This window comes from Panthera leo, chromosome E3 (genome assembly GCF_018350215.1).
Source record: "Panthera leo isolate Ple1 chromosome E3, P.leo_Ple1_pat1.1, whole genome shotgun sequence".
Taxonomy (NCBI): Eukaryota; Metazoa; Chordata; class Mammalia; order Carnivora; family Felidae; genus Panthera; species Panthera leo.
Window position 1 is genome coordinate 37,296,182 of NC_056694.1, and position 21,990 is coordinate 37,318,171.

General features: G+C 61.3%; 3 protein-coding genes across 14 annotated transcripts in view; 1 reads left to right on the forward strand and 2 right to left on the reverse strand.

Moving 5' to 3' along the window:
* The window catches only part of ANKS3 (ankyrin repeat and sterile alpha motif domain containing 3), a 33,560-nt gene extending 30,386 nt beyond the window's left edge, over nt 1–3,174 (forward strand). For 5 of the 7 annotated variants that reach the window (XM_042922405.1, XM_042922402.1, XM_042922408.1 and 2 more), the window contains 7 exons: nt 40–164; nt 716–857; nt 1,322–1,494; nt 1,840–1,925; nt 2,383–2,466; nt 2,666–2,757; nt 2,850–3,174. In XM_042922405.1, the coding sequence (XP_042778339.1) occupies nt 40–164; nt 716–857; nt 1,322–1,494; nt 1,840–1,925; nt 2,383–2,466; nt 2,666–2,745 (690 nt within the window). In that variant the 3' untranslated portion in view covers nt 2,746–2,757; nt 2,850–3,174. Of the gene's footprint in view, nt 1–39; nt 165–715; nt 858–1,321; nt 1,495–1,839; nt 1,926–2,382; nt 2,467–2,665; nt 2,758–2,829 lie in introns of all 7 variants that reach the window. The other 2 variants (XM_042922403.1, XM_042922404.1) reach the window with 2 other exon arrangements.
* A 272-nt stretch (nt 3,175–3,446) lies between these two features.
* NUDT16L1 (nudix hydrolase 16 like 1) lies at nt 3,447–6,297 on the reverse strand. 3 transcript variants are annotated; one of them, XR_006197874.1, is made up of 4 exons: nt 5,888–6,297; nt 5,481–5,811; nt 4,604–4,826; nt 3,447–3,736 (listed from the first exon to the last, which is right to left on the reverse strand). XR_006197874.1 is itself a non-coding variant. In XM_042922428.1 (4 exons), exons 1-3 carry the CDS (start codon nt 6,035–6,037, stop codon nt 4,605–4,607), a joined length of 633 nt encoding a protein of 210 aa, XP_042778362.1. In that variant the 5' UTR covers nt 6,038–6,235; the 3' UTR covers nt 3,447–3,736; nt 4,604. The 3 variants fall into 3 exon arrangements, 2 of the variants coding, with proteins under 2 accessions (XP_042778362.1, XP_042778363.1); XM_042922428.1 differs by having other exon boundaries at nt 5,551–5,811; nt 5,888–6,235; XM_042922429.1 differs by lacking the exon at nt 5,481–5,811 and having other exon boundaries at nt 5,888–6,237.
* Nucleotides 6,298–8,762: 2,465 nt separating this feature from the next.
* The window catches only part of MGRN1 (mahogunin ring finger 1), a 54,885-nt gene continuing 41,657 nt past the window's right edge, over nt 8,763–21,990 (reverse strand). Inside the window, exons 11-18 of one of the 4 annotated variants that reach the window (XM_042922412.1) lie at nt 21,827–21,936; nt 19,083–19,148; nt 17,274–17,500; nt 16,242–16,359; nt 15,927–15,972; nt 14,383–14,481; nt 12,291–12,335; nt 10,463–10,550 (exon numbers count right to left, since the gene is read on the reverse strand). In XM_042922412.1, coding sequence (XP_042778346.1) covers nt 12,295–12,335; nt 14,383–14,481; nt 15,927–15,972; nt 16,242–16,359; nt 17,274–17,500; nt 19,083–19,148; nt 21,827–21,936 — 707 coding nt within the window. In that variant the 3' untranslated portion in view covers nt 10,463–10,550; nt 12,291–12,294. Of the gene's footprint in view, nt 10,551–12,290; nt 12,336–14,382; nt 14,482–15,926; nt 15,973–16,241; nt 16,360–17,273; nt 17,501–19,082; nt 19,149–21,826; nt 21,937–21,990 lie in introns of all 4 variants that reach the window. The other 3 variants (XM_042922409.1, XM_042922413.1, XM_042922410.1) reach the window with 3 other exon arrangements.

Consider the following 21,990-nt stretch of genomic DNA (forward strand, 5'->3'; position numbering starts at 1 on the left):
ATCCTCTGACCCACCCCGGCTCCTTTGCTCTCCATCCAGGACCTCGCCACACTGCTGGAGCAGATTGGGTGTCTCAAGTACTTGCAGGTGTTTGAGGAGCAGGACGTGGACCTCCGCATTTTCCTGACCCTCACCGAGAGCGACCTGAAGGAAATCGGCATCACGTGAGTGCAGAGGGGCCTCTGTGGCCACGCCCCCCTCGCTTCAGCCAAACATGAGGGGGTCGCTTAGCTCCCAACTGCCCAACGCTCCGATGGAACCACCTGTCCTGTCTGGGCGTCCCCTTGCTCTCTGCAGCCAGCTGTCCTCTCTCTGGTCTTCCGGCTGCAGCTAGCTGAGGTGCCGAAGGCCTGGGTCTGGTGCCCCGGCTGGCCTGGCTGCCAGTGCTGTGATAAGGGCACCCAGAGGTTTTCTACCATTCACTTTGGAGAGCTTCCCGATTGGTAGGCGGCCAGTCACAGCCTAGCCCCGGCCGGCCTGAGCTCCCTGTTCAGGGAGAGCGGCAGCCAGGCCGGGGAAGGAAACGGGCAGGGCAGCCCAGCCCCTGCTGTGGTCACTTCTTAAGACCCTTTGTTTCTGTCATCTGTCCCAGGATCCGGGACCACTGTGCCCTTTCAAAATCGGAATCTTTCCTAGGGGGCTGTCTTGGTGGAAGGCTGGCCTCCCTGGCAACTCCACACACAGCAGATCCTCATTCTCTCATTCACCCTTGCAGCTTGTTTGGGCCTAAGAGGAAGATGACCTCTGCCATTGCCCGCTGGCACAGCAGTGCCCGGCCACCCAGCGATGCTCTGGAGCTGGCGTATGCCGACCGGCTAGAAGCTGAGATGCAGGAGCTGGCCATCCAGCTGCACAAAGTATGTGGTGAGCGGAGCAGGCACCTGGACACCCACCTGCAGTGAGGGACGACACATTTGTGGAGACCGAGTGGTGGGGACAAATACCCAGGGGGAGTAGGGAGAAGCAGCCAGGGCGGGCGTTGGGACAGAAAGCATTACTGCTTGTGTGTAAATGTGGAGATGCACAGGCAGGCCTCCAGGAAGACGGCTCACAAAGGCAGGGGACGTTGGACAGGAGGTCAGCTGGACATAGGAGAGAAAGGGTGAGGGCAGAGCACAAGCAGCTGGCATGGATGTCACTGGGCTTAAGCGTAGGGATCCAAAGCAGGGGGTGCTCCAAGGTGGAGACAGGCGCTCCCTTCCTCCAGCCCAGGAGAGTGGGAGTTGAGAGCGAGTGGGTATGGCACAGAGAGGTTGAGGGGGACCCAGCCTGAGTGGCCCTGGTCATTTGCCACCCCCCCTCCCCGCCTCTCCGTCTGCAGCGCTGTGAGGAGGTGGAGGCCATGCGAGGCCAGGTGTCGCAGGAGCAGGAGCTGCGGGCGGTGGTGGAGAGCTGCCTCCTGGAGCAGGACGGTGCCCGGAAGGACGTGCACGCCCAGCTGCAGGAGACCTGGGCCCTGGCCCGGGACGCTGCGCTCGTCTTGGACCAGCTGCGGTGAGTGGGCATCTGAGCTGCTCCCGGGCCAGACCCTGAGTCGCCGATTCCTCCAGATTCTTCAACCAGGTGGTGGTTCTTAAAGGCGTCTTGGAGTACTCGCCACCATCATCCGTTTCATTGTGGCTGTTCCTTTCCACAGGGCAGACCCAGGCAGCAGATGGGGCCCCAAGCATCTGCAACGAAGCGCTCGGGCCCTCAGGGCTTGTCCCCGAAGGTGCCTGGTGTGCTTGCCCTGAAGGCAGAGCCCCACTGGCCACTCAGGGAGGTGGGGGTACGTGCTGCCCTGCTGGGGCCAGGGAGGACACCCTCCCCCTCACCAGCACTTGGCCTTGTGTCTGGCAGAGCTTGTCAAGCCGAGTTGTCAGCCAGAGTGAAGCAGGAAGAGTCCACCCGAGGGCTCCCCCAGGGCCCGGCCCTCCCCACGGCTGGTAAGAACGCTGTCCTGGTCCCGGATCGCATGGATGCTGCCCCAGGCCAGGTTTTACCACCCGTTCCAGCAGTTACCACACTGACCCTCCCACTCCCTCCCTGCAAGAGATCCAGGGTGAGGGCTTCCTATCCAGCCCATTTCCTTACCGTGCCTCCCTGGGGTGGGACTTAACGTCCTCCACAATGTTGTGACTTCTTCAGCCTGCAGTCGGGGCTACCCAGGGTCAAGCCTGACTGTCAGCCAGGGACCCTCACGCTTTCATTCCTGGGGCTGCACCCTGATTGACCCTCCAGTCAGTGCTTTGGAAAAATAAGCAGGCGAACACATTTTGATAGAACAGTGTCAAGCAGGTACTGACAGTGGGTGGGTCCCCTGGCGTCAGCAGCCCAGGACAAAGCGGCGGGGCCTGTGGTGACCACACAAGCCCTAGGCCCACCTGGCTCTCTGCCCCACAGATTCCAAAGGCTGGCAGGCTTCCCTGCAGGCTCTGAGCCTCCCCGAGCTTTCCGGAGCACTGGAGGATCGAGTCCAGGAAATGGGTGAGTCTCCCAAAGTGTCCGACAGCCGGTGGCCTCATCCCCATCCTGGGGCCAGAAGTGGGTAAACGGGGAATCCTAGTCAGCTCAGACCCCCGAGACAGCTCTACCATAGCCCACTGTCCTCAAGGTCACGCATTCCTAGGCACCTCCCCCACCCTCCCACACTCATGAAGCAGCAACTAACTGCTCCCATCCTCAGGGCGAGTGCTATGCTCAGTGACCCAGAGCTTGGAGAAGCTGCAAGTGCTGAACGGGAAGGAGAACTGGCGGGAGCCTTAGCTGGGAGGGACGGTGAGTGTCCGCCAGCCCAGGACCCAGGCCGGAGAGCAGGGTGTACCGGGCAGCAGCGAGTGCCCACTTCAGTCTTCCCTGTCCCTTCTCAGAATCTGACGTTGGGTGACCGATCCACCCTGAAGCTGTGTGCCTGGAAGACAGGAGGGCAGTGAGCAAGCGGCTGCAGCAGGCCGGGCGCGAGCGGGGGCCAGAGGATCAGGCCCCCGGAGCAGCTGGCAGAGGCAGGACAGGGCAGTGAGGCCCACGCAGAGGCGGGACGAGGGCCTCTCGCCCAGAAGCGGGGGGTCAGGCCCAGAGCAGGCAGGGCCACGGGGAGACAGCGGGCCCCCATACACCACAGGCGCCACAATGAAAGGACTGGGCGCCTGGGTAGCGGATGTCATTGCTGGAAAATAAAATTTAAGATCTGCTGGTGAGGGACTCTGTTCTGGTCATGCGACATGCAGTACTGGCTGACAAACCAAAGCAAGGGGCAACCCTCCCCCCTTCAGCAACTCACTGGGACCCAGCCCCCTCTGCCAGGACAGAGACCACCACGCTAAGAGCAGGGCAGACTGGTTGCCCTCTCCTGTTCTGTCCCTCCCCTGGGGCTAGAGCTACGTGCGCTCAGAGCCCCCTCGGTTCCACCAGAGCAGTCTGAAGGGTGACGCACGCGTGGCCCCGGTGCCCCAGGAAATGAGAGAGGAACGAGGTACAGGTATTTTATTTACAGAACGAAGTGCCTTTGCCCACACGTGCTGACTGCTTCACCGAGGCTTTAAGGTGGAACAGACGCTCAGGCTGGGCCGGAGCAGAGCTCTCCTTACCAGACCAAGCAGGTGCCGTGCAAACTGGTTTAGCTTCACTGAGGAGTCTTTGCAGACAGAGGGCCGTAGGAGACGGCCAGTGGTGACCTTCCCATCTGTGGTGGCTCTGCTGTTGTCATTCTGCACACTCGGCCAGTGCTTCCATACCAGGTCCTGGAGCGGCCTGTGGACTGTGATGGGAATGGAGAAAGGGAGGCTTTCAAAGCCAAGGAAAGGGCAGCGACCTCAGCCCAGGTGTAGCCAGGAACCCCAGACCAGGCACAGGGCCCAGCGAGGTCTGAGGGGGCAGTGCCACAGTGACCAGAGGGACGGGAGACCTGTATCATCAGCTCCGTGCTGAATGGAACACAGCACTCAGGCCTGGCTCCCACCCTGAAGTCCGTGGGCAGTGGGAAAGGGGGACCCCTCATGCACCCAGCCCTGGGCCTGTGGCCAGAACCAGAGAACACAGAGAGCAGCCAAGACCGGACTTTGCTTTCTTTCACCAACTCCATCTACAGCTGGGCTTCGTGGCCCCAACTGACCTGGGGGGGGGGGGGACTGGGCCCCAATGGGGTAAAGGGGCTTTGAAGCCTCACCGCTCAGTTGACACAGCTCAGAAAACAAAGCTAATGACCACCACCAAAGTTCACAATACTGGGCCAGCTCTTCTCTAGGCCCTGGGGCTGGCTGGTGACAGGACTCAAAGGCATCCCTCCACAAGAATAAATGGACTTAAGGGTGTGTGTGTGCACCTACCCACCTGGGTAACTGGGTGGTCCCTCCACCAGCCCATGTGTCTCATGTGGAGGAGGGTTAGAGCCTTGGAGTAGGAGAGAATGTCCTGAGCCTGGAGAGCCAGGTCCAGTGCAAACAAGCCACCTCCTGATCGGGGTGGGCTGAGCTCCCACTAACCTGGCCACCACCCAGTAGCTGTTCGGGGTGGTGGGGTGATGGAGAGGACAAGATGCCCCCTCGCCCCATGCAGTCATTCCCCCAAGAGTTTAGGGCACAGATAGGACCAGGGGAGGGCAGGAGACAGGCAGCATAGAATCAACCTCAGGAGGAAGATGGGAGGAGCTTCTCCAGGGCTTTCTTCTGCTTCTCTGTGGCAGCAGCCAAAGCCTCAGCCAGCTTCTCCTCGGGCATCATGTTGAGCACCTTGAGGGCGAAGAGCAGCTGGTACTTGGCAGTGCTGGTAAAGGCGTTGCTCAGAAAGTTGGGAAAGCCACCAACTCGGTCCTTTTGGGTGTAAAGTGGAACCCGCACAAGCCCCAGCACCTGCATGGAGAGGACACCAGAGTGGGACCAGGCCCCACGCCAACGGTGCAGCCCTAGCAGGAGGGGCCTGTGAGCTGCCAGGCCAGGACAAGGCCAGCCAGGTTGCGAAGGACGTAATGGAAGACCCAGGCGGGGTCTAGTGAGGCGCAAGCCAGCGGCACCCTTGGAGCAGTGCAGCCCCTTCACTCCCCAAGCAAGTTTCAAAGCTGACCCCATGCATCTTCCACCCTCTGCGTCCTCTAACTCCAGCCCCCATCCGCTGGCAGGAAGCCCCCCCAGTTCACTCCCCATGCTCCCTCTTCCACTCGTGAATCCCAAACACCCCAAGTGTGACTCCCAGTTCTCCAGACTATAAATAAAACCCACAAACCGTTAAGAGCCTTCATCACCCCAACCATGAGGTCCCGGCCCTTGAACGCAGCCCTAGTTTCCCACCTCCCCAGGAGCCACCACCCTCTCCCATCCCCCCACCGATCCCACTCCCCACTCCCAGGATTGGCAATGGCAGGCAGCAAGGCAGATGGAACACAGCCCCGAGGGAACCCCGGGCCCCCCTCTCCCACCGCTGCCCTCAGGTCCCTCTCCCCACCCTGATGCTGGAAACAGCGACACCCCACCCAGCCCGGCCAGGGGACCCTCAGGGGGACGTGTTACCCATCGGTGCCTTCCACGGGGCCAGAGCCAAACCCCGGGGCGGGGGGCGGGGCCCGGGCGGCGGCCCCACCTCCAGGCCGTGGTCGCGCGAATGCACCGCGCTGATTTCCACGGCGTGCAGCTGCTCCAGCGTCAGCTGCCGTGCGTACAGGTGCGCCACGACGCGGTGCGGGCCCTCGGTCAGGTGCGAGCTCAGGTAGTCGGCCTCCGTGAGGCGCAGGCAGCCCAGGCCCAGGCCCAGCACCCGGTTCAGACCGTCCTCCAGAGACCAAAAGCGCCGGTCCACGAAGCCCCCGGGGAAACCCAGCAGCCCGTCGAAGCGCATCTGCATCTGCAAGGGAGCGCCGGGTCACGGGCGCGGGGTGCGAGCGGCGCCCTGATCCCCGCCCGTCCACCCGCGTCCTCACCAGCACCGAGAAGCGCATAGGGATGCGGCCGAAAAGCTGCCCGGGGTTGGCGGCGTACAGCATGGCGTGGCACGAGTGGCTCCAGCCCGGCCCCAGGCGCATAGCTTCCACACGGCTGATCTGCTTCAGCTCCGGCACTGCCGCCGACATCTTGGCACTACCCCGGCTCGACCTGGGCGCCTCTCCTTAAGTGCATGCGCGGGCCCGCCCCCGCCAGATCCGACCAATCCGCAGGCAGTCGCGTCCCTGGGCCCCGCCTCTCCACCAATTGCTGATGCCCGTCGGGGCCGAGCCCATCCCGGCGCCCCGACGCGTCGTTGAGGCGCGGAAGGGGCGTGTGCAGAGGCAGGGACGGCACGCGCTCCCACCCACCGGCCCCGAGAACCACAACGCCCAGGGGGCTCCGCGCCAAGCGAGCTCAGCCGAGCTCAGCCGAACTCAGTCGAGCCCAGCCGAGCCGAGCCGAGCGCGGTCGCGGGGGCCTCGGGCAAGCGCTGCCTGCAGGGCTGGGGCTCCGACTGCCCGTCACTAGCAGGAGCCGCCGGGTCCCGGGCCTTCCCCCAGCGCCTCCCCGGGGGCGCCGCCCCGCAGGCTGCCCACTACCAGCCCTCGCCTCTCGCTCCCTGCCGGCGACTCCCCCAGGAGGGCTTACGGGAGCCTGGCGACCAGTGGGCAAGACCTTTCCCTGCGCGCGCGCCAGCCAAGCACTCCGGTCCAAGGTCACTGCTGGTCGACTCCAGAAGAGCAAGGAAAGCGGGGCCTGGCATAGTTCGAGCTGCCCCCACCGTCCGTGTCCACGCACAGCCCTGGGGCTGCTACTCAGCCAGCGTGCTGGGAAGTACCTTAAATCCCTCCTGGCGCAGCCTGCCAAGCATCCTCCCAGTCAGACACCATATGCCAGGGACGGTTGGAGGAAATGGGCTCTCCCCAATTTACCAAGGAGGAACCTGGGGCAGAGAGGAACAGGACTGGCCTTAAGGGCACCCAGCAGCTGGTGCCAGAGCCAGGATCTCACCCCAGACTTCCACCCTGTCTCCTGACCAGTGTCCACAACAGAAAACCTCCCAACTTTCACGGAAGAGGCCCTGAGGTACATACCTGTGTCTGCTGCTGAAGGGAATCATCGCTGGGGCTCAGGAGCATGGGGAACATTGTCCAGGGGAGAGCAACGATGCCACTCGACCACTAGTTGGCCCACACTCCGTTTTCCTCCCACGGCGGGTACAGATTTGCTGGGTGAAGGAACCACCATGTGCACTCACCATGCAGTGAGCCAGGGCAAGCTCTGGGGCACAGAAGGTTGCCCTGAGCAGAAGAGAGCGGGGGCAGAGGGCAGGCAAGTGTTGGTAAGGACCCACCGGGAGCTCATTCACACGTCGGGTCGTGCCGGTATCATGTCACACACAGGGGAGTAAGGATCTAAAGAGGGAGGCTCTCTCTCTCCCCATCCATGGCCTCTACCAGGATTCAAACGGGCCACCACAGTTGCCAGGGAGAAGCCAGATCCCTAAGGCAAGTGACCGTGTCTGAAGAGATGTTGGTGAGGGGAAGGGCCCTCCAGAGAGGACCGTGTCTCCAGGCCACAGTGCACAACCCAAACCCAGGGCTGGCAGGGGGCACAGAGGAAAGATGCCCCACGCCCCAACCCCTCCCTGAAACAAGATGTTAACAAAGTTCCTCGTCTGTTGGCGGAAAGTGGAGGGACATCCAGTGCACCCCCTTCCGAGACGTCCGACCCAGACGTCGCCCCAAACACGACCGAGCAGCTGCAGGGCCGAGGGTGACAGGCCTTCCCTGGGGCACGGACTAGATGGCTGAGAACACTGGTTCCACCATTAAGCGCCTGAGTCAAAGAGGGGACCTGGGGAGGCAGCATGGGACCACGTTTGCAAAGGAGCTGCTGGTGGGTGGCGGTGTGGTGGCTGTGCTTCGTGGGTGTTCCAGGCCACCACAGCCTCTCCCTCCTGGGAGGCCGCTTGCTGGGCAGGGAAGCTGGCAGCCACAGCTGGCCTTCTAATCCATCCCACGTGACAGCTGGAGAGAGTTGCTGCCTGTGGAAAAGCCTCTGACTGCTCTCAGAATAAAACTCTTGCTGTCCCTATGAGGTCCTGTAGCATCTGCACCCCGACACTCCTCGATTCTGACACTCCAGCAACTGGAGACACTTTGGGCTTCTTTCTGCTCAGCGGTCACACCAGGCTCACTCTGGCCTCGGGGCCTTTGCACTTGCTGTGCTGGCTGACTGGGCTCTCTTCCAGGACCAGCTCTTTCCCATCCTGCACTGCTCAGCCGAAATTCCTCCTCAGAGAAGCCCTCCTCAACCACAGGTTAAAAATCAAGGACCCCATGCGACTCCATCCTGTCACCACCAGCCGACGCTCTTCCCAACAGTAACCAAAACCGCGCAGGGCCTCACGGCCTAGAACACAAACTCCCAGGAGCCTGAACCTCGCGTGTCTCGGCCCTCTCCAGCCCGGCACACAGGGAGGTGCCGAGTATCCGGGATGGATCAGCGATACCGACGGCACCTGCAGCAGCGACCTGCACACCGGGACGTGCCGGCTCCTCCTCCACTGCTCGTAAGGAGCCCCACTCCAACCCAGAATCGGCACGACGACCGCAGCTGTCATCAACAGGATCCCACGTGCCTCACACACCATCTCCTGCACCCTCACCCCTCTTATTAAAGTCCTGTCACAGACACCTCACACGCGAGGAAACGGAGGCTGCGGCCACACAGCCCCGGCTGTGCGAGCCCCGGCTCGCGCTGCCGGGGCGTGTGAGCGGCCGTGAGCCCCTCAGCTGTCCTGCCTCCAGACCAGGACACAGCGGAGGTCCCTCGGTGCTATGCGCAGAGGAAGGAATGGACGAGATATTGCTGCATGATTTTATTACTATAAATATACAGTAAAAACGAACAAAAACCAGCCAGAGTACGTCAAATGAGAGCACGTGTTAAGTCCGAGACAGGCCAGTCTGCATCCCGGCCTTCAGACAGAGTACTGGCACCAATACCAATGGCGAGGCCGGGGTGTGGGTGGGGGGGCAGGCAGCCTGCAAGCATGTGCGCGGCACTCACGCGTGCGCACCCTGGCGTATGTGCAGGCATGCGCACAGGGGGCGGGGGCCGGGGAGTCGGGCAACTGGGACAGGTTGGCCTGAGCCTGGCGGAGGGCTGTGTGTAAGGCAGCGCTCTGCTCACGGGCTCGACTGCACAGAAAGCGAATCTCACACTGCTGGTTTCTCTCCTGAGCGCCCTGCAGGACGAGCCTCGGGAGGGGTGCCGGTGAGGCCCGGGGCTCTGTGGACTGCTGCTGGCTGCCCCAGAACCATCCTTCCCAGGGCAGATCCCCAGGAAGTGGGCCCCTCTGCGTGCCACACCCCAGGCCAGGAACGTGTTTGTGCCCCAGGGAGCCGCACAGACCCAACCACCTGGCTCAAGGTGCCCCCAGGCGGTTCTCACCCTGGTGCACCAGGGCTCGATGCCCCCTCTGCCTCTGTTGCCCAAAGAGTTTTGCTCAAAAAAAAAAAAAAAACAACAACAAAAGAAAAAACCAACAACAACAAAAAGAACAAGGTCACCTCGGATGGGATGTTCCTTCCCCAGGCAGGTCTACCTTCAGGGACCCCAGACAGGTCAAATCCAAGAGAAACTAGTGACATTATGATGGTGAAGAGGAAGCAGGGAAGCTGCTCAGAGCCCTCCCCGGGGTGAGTGGACGGCAGCCCCTCTAGCCCAGCGGAAGCCCCTTCACCTGGAGGGCCCTGCCGTGTGATCAGAGCCACTTCGGAGAAGGTGCAGGGCCGGCAGAGGGGCCACTGGTCACTAAGTGCTGCAGATGGCCTGTGCTCCTGTGCCTCTGCCCCTGGATCAGACCCACACGGCAGCCTTGTGTGGCCACCACCCCCCTGCCCAGGGCTGAGCCGGGCCGCGGGGAAGGTCGGCTGTGGGAGGCAACCGCCTCCAGGGCCGGAGCAGGAAGGGGAAGCAGCAGCAACAGCCAGGCTGCCGAGGACACGGGAGCACGAGGGACAGGGGACAGGCACGGTTTCCTTCACTGACCGGGACTCAGACCCCCCTTCCCTTCCTCCTCTGGCAACAAGGCCCCTACAACACCTCTTGTGAAGACAGCACCTCACCCACCAGTACACTGTTCTTCTGCGAGTCTGTGCTGAGTGTTCAGGCTGTTGAGTCCCCAGTGGCTGGGGTGACAGGAGAAGCCAATCCAGGCCGCAGGTGGGTGGTCAAGCCCTGGTCCTGGCCACTCAGCCAATGGGGCATTTGGGGGAAACCCCAGAGCTCACAGCCCAGGACAGAAAGCTGCTGTCCTTCATCTGTACCATTTACAAATACATCACCTATAGAAAAAGGAATTTGTCAGAGGAGACTGTCCACTGTGCTCTTCAATCAAGGGTCGTCCGGCCCCTCGGAGCCAGTGGCCACGCAGAGCGTGCAAGACAGGAGAGGCCAGGGGTCACGCTGGAATCCGGTGGCCCCTCGGCAAAGTCTGGGGAGCTGAGGGCTCCATGCTGCCAGCCTGGCCAGGCTCTCAGAGTGGGGTCAGCTCAGTGGCCCCAGAATCAGGACTGGGGCCACCAAGCACAGGCCGGGGTGGGCCAGTGGTACGGAGGCTGCGGGGCATCTCCACGGAGGTGGACCATCCTGCAGGCAGGAGCAGAGGGAGAAGGGGTCATGCCCGGGCAAGTCCCCACCTCACCCATCAGGGTGTATCTACCAACCAGGAGTCCCCCACCGAGGACAGGGCCACCCAGCACCCTCTACTGTGTGTCTGTGGCAGGACCACACAAAGACCTGGAGTTCCAGGTCCTAACAGAGAAAGAGGGGTCCGTCCCTCTGGGAGCAGATGCCAGGCAGTGGCACCAGCCGATGCCCCAGAACAGAACGCAACGGGCGCCGTGGGCTCGTGGCCCCCTGGGCCTCCTCCCTTGCCCGGTCCGCGCTTCTCGGGATCTGACCAGCCGCCGTCCTTCAGGGCTTTATTACTGATTAGGCCGGAACTCAGTCACACCCAGGCGGAGGGGAGTGGACGTGGACCGGGGTGCACATCCCGTGCTCAGAGCAGCCCCAGGACCCCACCCAGCCTTCTTTAGAGGCCTTTTTGGCCATTTCCACACTGTTGCCTCCCGATGCCACGAGGCGCTCTGTCCCTGGACCAAGTCTGCCCCCCGGGGTGCTGGTGCTGGAGCTGTGACCCAGGCCTACAGCAACGAATGACCGGCACCACGCTCAGGGCCGCACAACACCAGCTGCCAGCCGCCTGCCTGCTGAGGACGGGCTCCCCAGGACACTCCTCCAACAGCAAACCAAGGAGTGCTTCTGCCACATGTCACCCATGACACGGCCTGAGGTGCGGGAACTATTAGGGGCTGTGGCTTCACGCGGGGACTCAGCTCTGCTATGCAGCCTGCAGGCAACATCCAGTTCTCCGTAGCTCGGCCTGACCTGTGTGTATTTTCTACTTCTGGAAGTTTCACCTCCATCACAGCACTCAGCAATGACACGGAGGACAGGGCCAACTTTATGCAAGGGTTGGGCCCTATTTCAACAGTGGGTAAGATTTGTCAGAAGAAACATTCAAGGAGAGCAAGAAAGGCTCGCATGGGAACATAAGAGCAGCCGTCGAAACAAGTGGACAAACACCGAAGCTCAGGACAGCTGCCTGGGGGACGGCCGCACGCCAGCCGGAGCTGCCGGGCCGGGCCGGGCCTCCTGCTGGCGCGTTCCACCCAACACAGGTTTGGGAAAACTTGGGCCACCGGAGGCACCAGGTTTCCAGAGCCGCTAACATCAGGCAAAGGAAGGGAAGAGGGTGTTCAAAGCACTTGCCTATGTGCTGGTGGTGCTCTTGGAACAGCCTTCCATGAAACAATCATTTGGCAAAGTCACCCAGGTAGAGGGCAACTCCCTGGCGGGGGGGGGGGGGGGGGGGGGGGGGGCGATGACGTGGGGTCAACCTCACATGGCCTCCTGACAGACCGATTTCAGCATGTGCTGGTGTTCCAGAAGGTTCCACAGGTAGGCTGGGGGACAGGTTAGTGAGCAACAACAGTGGGGTCTCAGCAAGGGCTGTCACCATTCCTGAGGCCCTGGAAGAGCTTGCCTGGGCTATCTAGTCCAGACAGAAAAGTTCTGGCTCCGGAAGTCAGCCAAGGCCAGACCTCCCAGGACCACCTCTCAAGGGCAAAGGTGTAGCACATTTGGGGAGCTCTGGATTCAGAATCCAGGACCCCAGGGAAGACACGGATGCGGAGGAAGCCCAGAGAAGGGGAAGGAACCCCCCAGGGAGGGAGCAGGAGAGCCAGCTGGCGAGGTCCTCTCTCCAACACTGTCAAGGATGTCCCTCAGAGCCACCCCACAACGCGTAGGAAGGCGATCACGTACCAGCTTACTCCTCTATACCAACAGAGCAGGAGTCAGGCCCCAGGGCTGTGCAGAGGAGGAGAGACATGGAAGCTCAGTTAGCAAAGCGCTAGACAGACCAGCACGTTCCGCAGCAAACGCACTGCTTTAGGACAAGAGTCCCCGGGGGCACGCTGGGTGGGGGTGGGGGGCACAATGATGTGCTGAAACAGGAGAACAGAGCACCGGGCCCGCAGTCCAACGCAGAGACTTTCAGCCAGGACAGGCCTGGGCAGGGGTGGCGGGGCGGGGCCAGGAAGGGCCCCGCCCGGCAGCTAGGTGTTCACCAGTTAAGTTCAAGGGTTTTCCCCACCTCCTAACTCTGCAATCAACAGGGGACACTAAGGTTCAAAAAACTATGCCCGTGCCTCCACGGGAGAGCTGTCCCGGTGTGTGCACGTCCGGTTCTCTCTTGTGCGCGCACTCTCTCTCTCTCTCTCTCTCACACACACACACACACCAGATGGGAACAGAAGGTGCGGCTTAGAAGTAAAGGAAGACAGGTAGGTACACGTGCTTATGAAGGTGGGCACATCGGTGAGGACCTGCCCAACTCCTGACAGTGCTGCCTCCCCCACACCCGTGGGGCACGGGACCAAGAGCCTCGGTGTCGCCCCACCCCGCTGGCTATCCTGCCCCTGGGCTGGGTTTGGCCTTCCGCTGACTTCAGCCTCTCCACCGCCTCCACAGCAGAGCGCCTCCTGCCACTGGCCTGGGGCAGAGGTGAGAAGGCCACACCACGGGGCCTGGTGTCCCCTGTGGGTGGAGCCCAGCCTGTCCTGACCTGCAGACTCTGGCGTGGGGCACGGGTGGCACCGCCAGGTGGGGTCAAGGTGCCCCTTCACCCAAAGGATCACAACCACACTTGTGCTTGTAAGTCCCTCTCCGGACTCTCCCCGCACCCCAAGCTTTTAATTACAATGAAATCACTGAAGTTCCTTGAAAGAACTTACTGGAATTCTATGTTACTCTAAGGAACGCCGGTCCCCAACAAGGCTTTCACCCACGGGCTTCTCTTCGGGTAGGCCCCGGGGTGCTGATGAAACACACTCCCCTGCTTTCCTGCACCTGCTGACTGTGGCCCCTCTGGGCTAACGGGACCCCCTGTCTGCACAGGCTACTGCCTGTCCCTATGCTGGGGCGGGACAAGAGACCCTTTCAAACCAAGCACATCACAGGTAGGCCAGATGCACAGGTCAGGTCACTGGGAACTGAGCAGCGGTGGGTCCTGGGATAGGCGGGTGGCAAAGGTGCTTCCCAGACATGTGGCAGGAACCAGACTCTCCGAGGACATCATGGCTGTTGACGTTGATCTCAGATCCTCAGATGGCATCTTAGCACGCAGCAGGCAGAAGTCTCTGAGAACCCCTGACTCCTGTCCGCCATCTTTGGAGCCCAGAACTTAAAGCTGAGGATCTTGACCCAGAGGAGCTGGGGACAGGAGGCTCCAGGCAGAGGCTTTTAGAAAAGGGGGGCAGAAGCAAGACCCCTCCCCAACTGTGCTTGGGCCTTACAGGCGCCTGGCACCCCAGCCTATCCTTCCATCCCTGGCCTGGGCCCTATGGGTGCTCGTGGTAGGGGGCTGATGCCAGCATCAGGCCCAGGGCACGCAGGTAGCTTTCGGCTTGTAGCTCCCTGGGGCAGAGGCCCTGCTGCTGGGCACCCGAACAGGGGCTGCCAGGCCCACGGATGAAGAGTCAGGGATTCCAGCGGGACTAGCTGTGCTTGTCTGGCCCCAAGCAGGAGATAGAGAGAAGGGCCACGACCTTCCTTAAACAAGGGGCCTTTCCTGCCTTCCTGATGCTGAGCTGTTTCTGGAGTGTGAAGGGGCCTCACGCACAGGCTCTGCCCCAAAGAGCAAGGAGCTGCAGGAGGGGTGACTGTGGAGCCGGGGCCTGGCTGTGCTTTGCGGTTGACAGAAGGAGTGTGAGCAGAGCCAGGGAGGGAGACCTAGGCTCCTGACAGGCCAGCCGCTCCCTGAGCAGGCAGATCAGCCCCCAGCTCCGTGCGGCAGTGACAGCACTGCCCGCGCCCCCCACTCCCACCCACCCCGGCTGAGCTCAAATGCCGTTACCTGGCAGGTAGATATCAGCCGGCAGGCGGGGCTGGCCGCGGCTGCAGGGCTCAGGGCTGCCGTCCTGCAAGACGTTCTCGATGGATGGCACTCGGCTCCCTGCAGAGGAGGGGGCAGGTCAGAGGTTTATAGGCGAAGGTGGCACTGTCCCTCTTCTGGTCAGCATCCCCGGGAGCCTCTTTCCTCCCTGAGGGCTCTACAGCCACTGTGAGTCCAGTCCCAGCCCAAGACTGCTATGACTCCCTCCTCTGCCCTCTAGGCCTGAGAGGCAAAGGTTTGCTTTTCTTTACTTCCCTTCTCTCTCAACTCTACCTCAGGGCTTTTGTTTTGACTTTTATTATAAAATCATTATGTACCCCTTTAAAAACAAACAAGAAGGAATAGTGATAGATTTAACATCTCCGGCTTACCCGTACCTTTCCCGCTGGCCCCGTGCCCCACAGCGGGGAGTGAGCGGGCCTGCGTGTGGCCACCCTCCCTCTCAACAGCAGCTCCCGGTGCTGCCCAGGGAGCTCTCGAGGGGGAGGGCCCCTCCGCAGACGAGGGGCCTGGGCCCTGTGATGGGCACAGAAGAGAGCCACCTGGTCGGGCACATGCTCTGCACAGGCAGGAAGGAGCGGAGGTCGAGAGAGGGTGAGGCCCACCCAGGAGCCCAGCCTGGGAGGCGGAAGTGACGACATCCCTGATGGGCCCCCTGCCCCAGGCGCCAACACTCACACCCAAACCCAAGGCCCCAGGCCCAGCAACCCACAGGCGGGCCCCACACACGGTGGGTGGGGAGTCACGCTGCGGAGAGACGTGGGTCACCCAGTGCAGTGCCGGCTGGGAACCTCCTGGCAAGGAGGGGGGTCACAGCAACTGAGCAGCTGCAGCTTATTTTGGGGTCTTCACCATGTTGTAGGCCTGGGAGCCAGCCAGCTTGCCAGGGCCACTTCCGGGCTCTGTCACCTCCACATTAAATGGCCTGGGGCCTCCAACCACCCCAACCTGGAGCCTCTGTTTCCTCACCTGTCCAACAGTAGGGAGGAATGACCGAGACAAAGGAGTGGCAGCATCTCCCAGCTGGTAGAGGGAGGCTTGGGAAGCACCTGGTCACATCCTGCAGCCACTGGGAGGTCAGCTGGGGGTCATCCCCCCACGAGGAGCCCAGGGCCCATCGGTGGCGGCTGGGACTCAAGTCCCAGCAGGCCGCTGTATGCTACACTCTCCACGGGACACGGGGGCACACAGAGGAGCGGCCCGGCTGAGCTGTGCACCCGCACTGGGGACCCTGGGCCTCTCCAGGTGGCACCTGAGGACCCCGTACAGGACAAGCAGGAAGAGCTGACCGTGTGCAGAGACCCAGGCAGGAAAGAAGATGACTGCCACTGGGAAATGCCGGCTGGGCACGGAGGGAAAAAGAGAAGTGGCCGGAGGCTGTCCCCTGGGAGAGCCAGCAGAGAGGAGCCCGTGACTCCCAGCGGGGGAGCCGGCACACGCTCTCCACACACCTCGACCTCCCGGCAGCGAGGCCCCGAACACGCTCCTCAAAATGGAGGGCTTACCTTGCTTTAGTGCCGACGCCTCGTCCACGTCCTCCGTCACAAAGCTCTAGGAAACGAGGACAAAGTGTGTCCGCAGCTCTGCTGCCGCCACCGGGGGACGGGGCTGCGGGCGGTCGGGGGACAGCAGGGCGAGCTGACGCCCGGCCCCCCTTAAACAGGACCCACCCCACAGATGGGGAAACCAGCTGAGCTCACCACGTGAGCAGCGGTGGAGGCGGCCCAGGGCACGCTTTGCCACAGGTCTGGGAGGCCAACAGACGGGCAGTGGGGACAGGGTGACAGATGGGTCTCGGCGAGGCGGGGAGGGGGCCTCACCTCGGGGGAGCTGCTTAGCGCCAGCCCCGCCCCACTCAGCGGGGGAGGGGCGTCCGAGTCCTGGGAGAGCTTCTCTTCATCCTCCTCGTGGATGGGAGACGACGGAGACCGCAGGGTGCTGGCAAAAGAGAAGACGAGGGTAAAGGACAAGTGGCTGATAAACACCAACCCACTAAAGCCAACGTCACCCGTGGGTGAGGCCGGGGGCTGCCACACAGACGCCCCCAGGGGAGGCGGGTGCAGACGCAGAACGCCCGCAGGCCCAGCGGCTGGAGAGAGGCTGGCGCGGTGCGAGCTCGCGCAGGCCTGCACGGGCTCCGTATCTCTGGAAGGAGAAGGCGTCGTAATGGTCCACCCCTGGAGCAGGGGTGCGGGGCGTGGGTGAGCAGCAGGAGAGAGCCCCACGCTTCTCTATCTGTGGAGTGGTCCTGTCACACGTGCAAGTCGTGGGGGCGGTGGCCGGTTTTACAGAACTTCTGCCTAAACTTTTCTTAAAAAAGAAGAGCACCCATGCGTGGAGACACTTAACACAGAAGGCTGGTCGCCCGCATCTCACACACGTCCAGGTAAACCGTGACCGGACCCTCTGCTTGGCGGGCGTAACAAGGGCAACGTGGTGAGCGAGGTTTGGCGGGGCCCGGGTCTGGCTGCCACTGGTGCTCACACAGCAGGACGTGCCCATGTGACAAGACCCCAGAAAGTCTCGGAACCCTGCCACTCACGGGGCTCCCTCCTACATCCTGTGGTTTGTTGCTCCCGTGTGGCCTGGGACGGGGAAGGATGCACCCCCACCAGGGCATCTTTTCTGCTGCTTTGCTGTCTCGTCTGTCGTAACCAGCCTTAGCCCTAAACCTAATCTGCTACTGGCTCTTGGTTCCGGGGGTCATTCTGGTGAATTCCCCAACAGAACACTGTAAAACTCAAGTGTCTGCACTTCTTCCCGGACACCGCAGACCCCCCGCCACCTGCCACAGAGCACCTGGCTGGGTTCCCATATGCCAACCCCCAAGGGGATCCTAGTGCCAGCCTCACCTGTCGGGGGATTTGCTCCTCGGCTTGCCCTTCTGGTGGCTGCTTTCCAGGATTCGATCGATCCCAGCAAGGGGACAACCGGCCTGGGACAGGCCATCTGAGACGCCTGAGTAGGTGATCTCTTCGTAAAGGGGGGCTGAAGGGACGGCCGGGGAGATGGCCCGAAGGCCGTTGAGCGCCTCAAGCAGGGAGATGGGCTCATAGCCGGGTGGGATGCTGTCAGAGCTCTGTGGGGACAAGAGCAGGTGAGGGACAGGCTGGCCAGGCTCCCTGCCCACTGCCCTGGGCCACAAAGCCCCAGACACTGGCCTTGTGCCCCAGGGATGCTCTACGCCCCAGAACCTGCCTTCTGACCATCTCCTGTCCACTCCACCTTCCAGAGACCTATATCCCCCTCCCTCAGAGGGACGCCAAGAACACCAGAGCAGCCTAAGACACCCTCTGAGGGCCCCCTTAGTCATCAGCTGCAGCCCTGGACACCCAAATGGCCCGCTCGGTGCCCGTGACGAAGGAAGAGAGGGCGCCTAGCAGAGCCTCCCCACCCCTGGTCTCGGCCAGCCCCTACCTGGCTTTCTGTTCCCGCCTGGCACATGTGGAGAGTGAGGGGTCAGAGAGAGAGAGGAGGGCTCAGGAGCGGGTGTAGAGCAAAGCCATGCCAAAGGCGGGAGAGCCCAGTGGAGCCGCGTGTGTTCTAGACCAGGGAGGGCCTGGCCCCGCAAGGAGCTCTGCCCAACACAGGCATCTGGCCCAACTCGAGATCCTCAGTGGGCCTGAAGCAAGCGTCCACAGGGGCTGATGCGTGTTCCAGGTGGTTCTAACGGGCACCCCTGGTTCAGAACCAGTCTCCTCCAGTGCTGGGAGAGGAGCACATCAACAGACTGAGACTTGCTTTAGGGTTAAAGGTGGGGAGATGCCCAGGTGCTGGGAAATGTCAGGTCCCCAGGCCACACTAGACAAGGTGAAGGGCAAGGGCAAACGCCCAGCTGCGCGCCCCATGTGAAGCCCCGCCCACCTGACCACTCCCCAGAAGGAAGGGAGGGAGAGCCGCCTTTCAGGGCAGCGACGGATCAACCCTGGAGACCAAGGGAAGGCAGAAAGGCTGGGGTGGGGGCTCCCTGCCCTCAGCACACAGCCTCCTGAGTCCCCTGGTCACCTGGGCCTGTGGTGCCCTGCATTTGCTCCCAACCTGAACCTCCTCACCCTCCAAATGGGAAAAACCTCTACCTCCATCCCTGGGATGGCCCTCCAGGGATTTCCACCTCTCTAAGTTCTGCCAAGGGGCCACAGGCGTCAGTGAAGGCTCCAGGCAGAGGCCGCCCGCCTGCTCCCTGAGATGCAGGGAAAATGCAAGAAAACCAAGTCCTCGGCCCAAAGAGCTCACATCCAGGGGGAGAGGCAGAGGATGCAGGACAACAGGCAAGCGCGAGGAAGACTGTTTGCAAAACTAGCAGCAACGTGAGTTCCACCTCTGACATCATTCCACTGCCAGCAAGAAAAAAAAGGGAAACGAGGCCACTGGGGACCACGGGCAGAAGCAGAGCTGGCGAGAAGGGGCAGCCTGAGGCGGGCGCCGTTGCCGCCTGGCAGCGGGGATCCGAGACACTGGCTTTTTGCCGACAGACCTTGAGCTTTGCTTGTTCCACAAAACTCCCTTCCTGGGCAGGGACGCCGGGACTGGGGAGAGTGGATTTGACAGATTAAATTAACCAAACACGTTAGCCTGGGGTGAAAATGACTTCCCATACTTGTCATTGGTTTAATCATTAGGGTGCGGGGCGAAGATGTAGCCATAGGGCCAAACACACTTACTGTTTCCCTTTTAGGTTTCTTGCTGGCCAGTGAGGCGGGGTGCGCCTTTGATTTTTTAAAGGGACACTGTCAAGATAAAAATCATACGTTTTACGACTGCCACCCCCCGAACGGCGCTGGAGCTGGCTGGCTGGGGTCTCTCAGCTTTGCCGGCCTCCAGGTGAGCCGTGAGCCTGTGCCTGGCAAACCGCACCTGCACATGAAGTTCGGGGACCTGACCAAGTGCAGATTCTGCCCCAGGGGCCTGGGCCTGGACATCTATGCAACTCCCAGGAGGCCATGCCACTGGTGGAGCCCATCCCTGTCCCACTGCCCACCCGTGGTCTGGGTCACCCCAAGAAGCCGGTCCTGGCCAGCACAGGCAGGAGAGTGGCCAGGCGCTCCCCACAAGTGGGCCCGGCTAGGCACAGGGAAGGGACAGGCTCCTGCACGTTTTTGAGGCTCTGTATAAACTTATTACCAACGTCCAACTCCTCGAGGAAGCTGGGGAGAAAAATTGGTCCCAAATCACCCCTACTCATTGATAACATTAACAGACCCACTGAAGAAAATTTGGCTTCTCTGTGGCGCTTCGTGGAAACTGCTTAGACGGGACACGTGGCAGAGAACAAGAACCCACGTACCCTACCTTAACCCTCTGGGGGGGAAGGCACTGGCCCTCCGGGGCAGGTGAAGCTTACAACCCAAGCCTCAGTGTGCCCTGTACTTATCCTTGGGATAAGAGGGGCAAACATGGAAGGTCAGGCCTGATGCTCAGACGCCAGGGCAGAGCCTGGAGTGGCACAGACAAGCAACAAAAAACCCGCCATCCACCCCTGGGTGTCCGTCCCTCCAAAACAGTGACTCCTCCATCAGGAACCAATCACACCTCAGCGCTGCTCCTCTCTCTACCGGAAGTATACTGCTGGAAGAAGTATGTGATGTTCCTCGAGCCCAACGTGAAATTTGCTGGAGGGCTGTTCCGGGAGGAGTAAGCCCTGGTGCCAACAGGGGCCCAGCAGGCAAAACACATAGTGTCGCTGGCCCGGGATGAGTGGGGGTGATGGGACCCCACCTTAGGGCGGCCTTGTGTCTGCTCCAGCTGTGACACCACAGGTTCATATTTTGAAAGAGAAGCCAGAAATCTGAGTCTTAAGGAAAATTTCCAGACTTTCTTTTTTTTTTATGTTTATTTATTTTTGAGAGGGAGAGAGAGAGAGAGAGAGAGAGAGAGTTCCCACACACGCACAAGGTGGGGAGGGGCAGAGAGGAGAGACAGAATCCCAAGCAGGCTCCGTACATCAGCACAGAGCCTGACACAGGGCTCAAACTCACAAACCACGAGACCATGATCTGCGTCAAGTTCAAGAGTCAGACACTTAACCGACTGCGTCACCCAGGAGCCCCTACAGACTTTTAAACACTGGCGCAAGGGGCTCCTGGGTGGCTCAGTTGGCTGAACACCTGACTCTTGGTTTTGGCTCAGGTCACGATCCCAGGGTCGTGGGATCAAATCCTGTGGTGGGCTGCATGCTGAGCGTGGAGCCTGCTTAAGATTCTGTCTCCCCGCTGTCCCTCCTCCCACTCACGCTCTCTCTCCCTCTAAAACAAAAAAAAATTTAAATAAACAAACTTTGGCCCAATATTCAGAAACACCATACGGGCCAAACATTACGCCCACCGGCCCAATGCAGGAACCCATCTTGTGGGTGTGCAAACCACAGGGTTTGGGTCCTTTGTCCCATGTAGACAGGTGGCAGGGGCCTCTAAGAATCAATGAATCCCAACAACCTCAGCCAAGAGCCAAGAAAATAGACCCACTGGCTGACAACTGCTGTGGCCGTCTGGGACCCAGGAGCTCAAGACCTCCGCCTGACCCCTGGCCTGCTCCCGGCCCCTTTCTGCCCTGCCTGCCCTGCCAGCCTCCCCTTCCCACCCTATCCCTGTCTCCGATGTGCCTCTCTGCCCATGTCTCAATACCTACCTTCCTGCCCTCATTCCTGTCTCTCTTTATCTCTCCTGGTGTCTCTCTCCGTGTCTCTGTGATTCTGTGTCTCTGCTCATCTCTCTGCCTATCTTTCTGGGTCTCTACATCTCTCCCTGCCTTCTGCCTATCTCTTGAGCCAGAGAGCCATCTCTCTCCCCAAAGCCTGACTCCGACTCCCCTCATCTGCCAGCACAAGCTTTACCTTATGGTTTCCCGGAAGCAAGGTGGACACCTGCCAACGTGCCCTCCTGTGTGTCCAGGCCGGACACCCCTTTTCAGGGGCAGAGAACACGTGGCGGACATGTTGCAGCCGTCCTCTGGACGACACCTCACTTCCCAGGACCCACAGAGTGGCCCATGGCTGGTAGAATGATGGTGACAGACGCTCCAAGGTTACCTGCCATCGGTGTCCCTTGCTCTTGGCAAACAACAACACTCCCCGGAGCCGGGGCTCACTGGGCCCGGCCTGGATCACCCTGGTCAACCTCACCACCACTTGTGGGGGCCATGCCTGGCCCGCCAGGCAGATGAGGGCAGAGGCTCAGAGAGGCGGAAGACACAGAGGGAGGCAGGCAGTCTGGCCCCGCCCTTCCTTCCAGCCACACTTTCAGAGTCCCTGACCAGCAAGGCCCCACTGGGAACCTGAAGCCACTAACACAAAGGTAAGCCCTGAGGGCATCTGGACGCCTGAGGGTCTCTGCAAGTGGTCAGGGGCTTCCTGCAGACCCCCTCCTGACTCTGCTGCACACCCCTCAACAAAGAAGAAAGAGGCACTTACGGAATGCTCATCGTGGTCCATGCTCTGGGCCAGAACAGGGCTGAAGGAGACCGGAGACAGGGCTCCTGGCTTCTTCCTCACCGCCCGGATCTGCAGGAGGGCCCGGAAAGCTATGGCAGAGGGAAGGCCGCCCATCAGGTAAGGGGCAGCCAGTTCCAGCACCA

What these genes read in the sequence shown, in the direction of transcription:
- NUDT16L1 (XM_042922428.1), bottom strand. Translation starts at nt 6,037, where the DNA reads ATGTCGGCGGCAGTGCCGGAGCTGAAGCAGATCAGCCGTGTGGAAGCT. An exon ending in CTATGCGCTTCTCGGTGCTG is followed by an intron (nt 5,812 to 5,887) that starts GTGAGGACGCGG and finishes GCTCCCTTGCAG; the next exon opens with ATGCAGATGCGCTTCGACGG. An exon ending in CGCGCGACCACGGCCTGGAG is followed by an intron (nt 4,827 to 5,550) that starts GTGGGGCCGCCG and finishes CTCTCCATGCAG; the next exon opens with GTGCTGGGGCTTGTGCGGGT.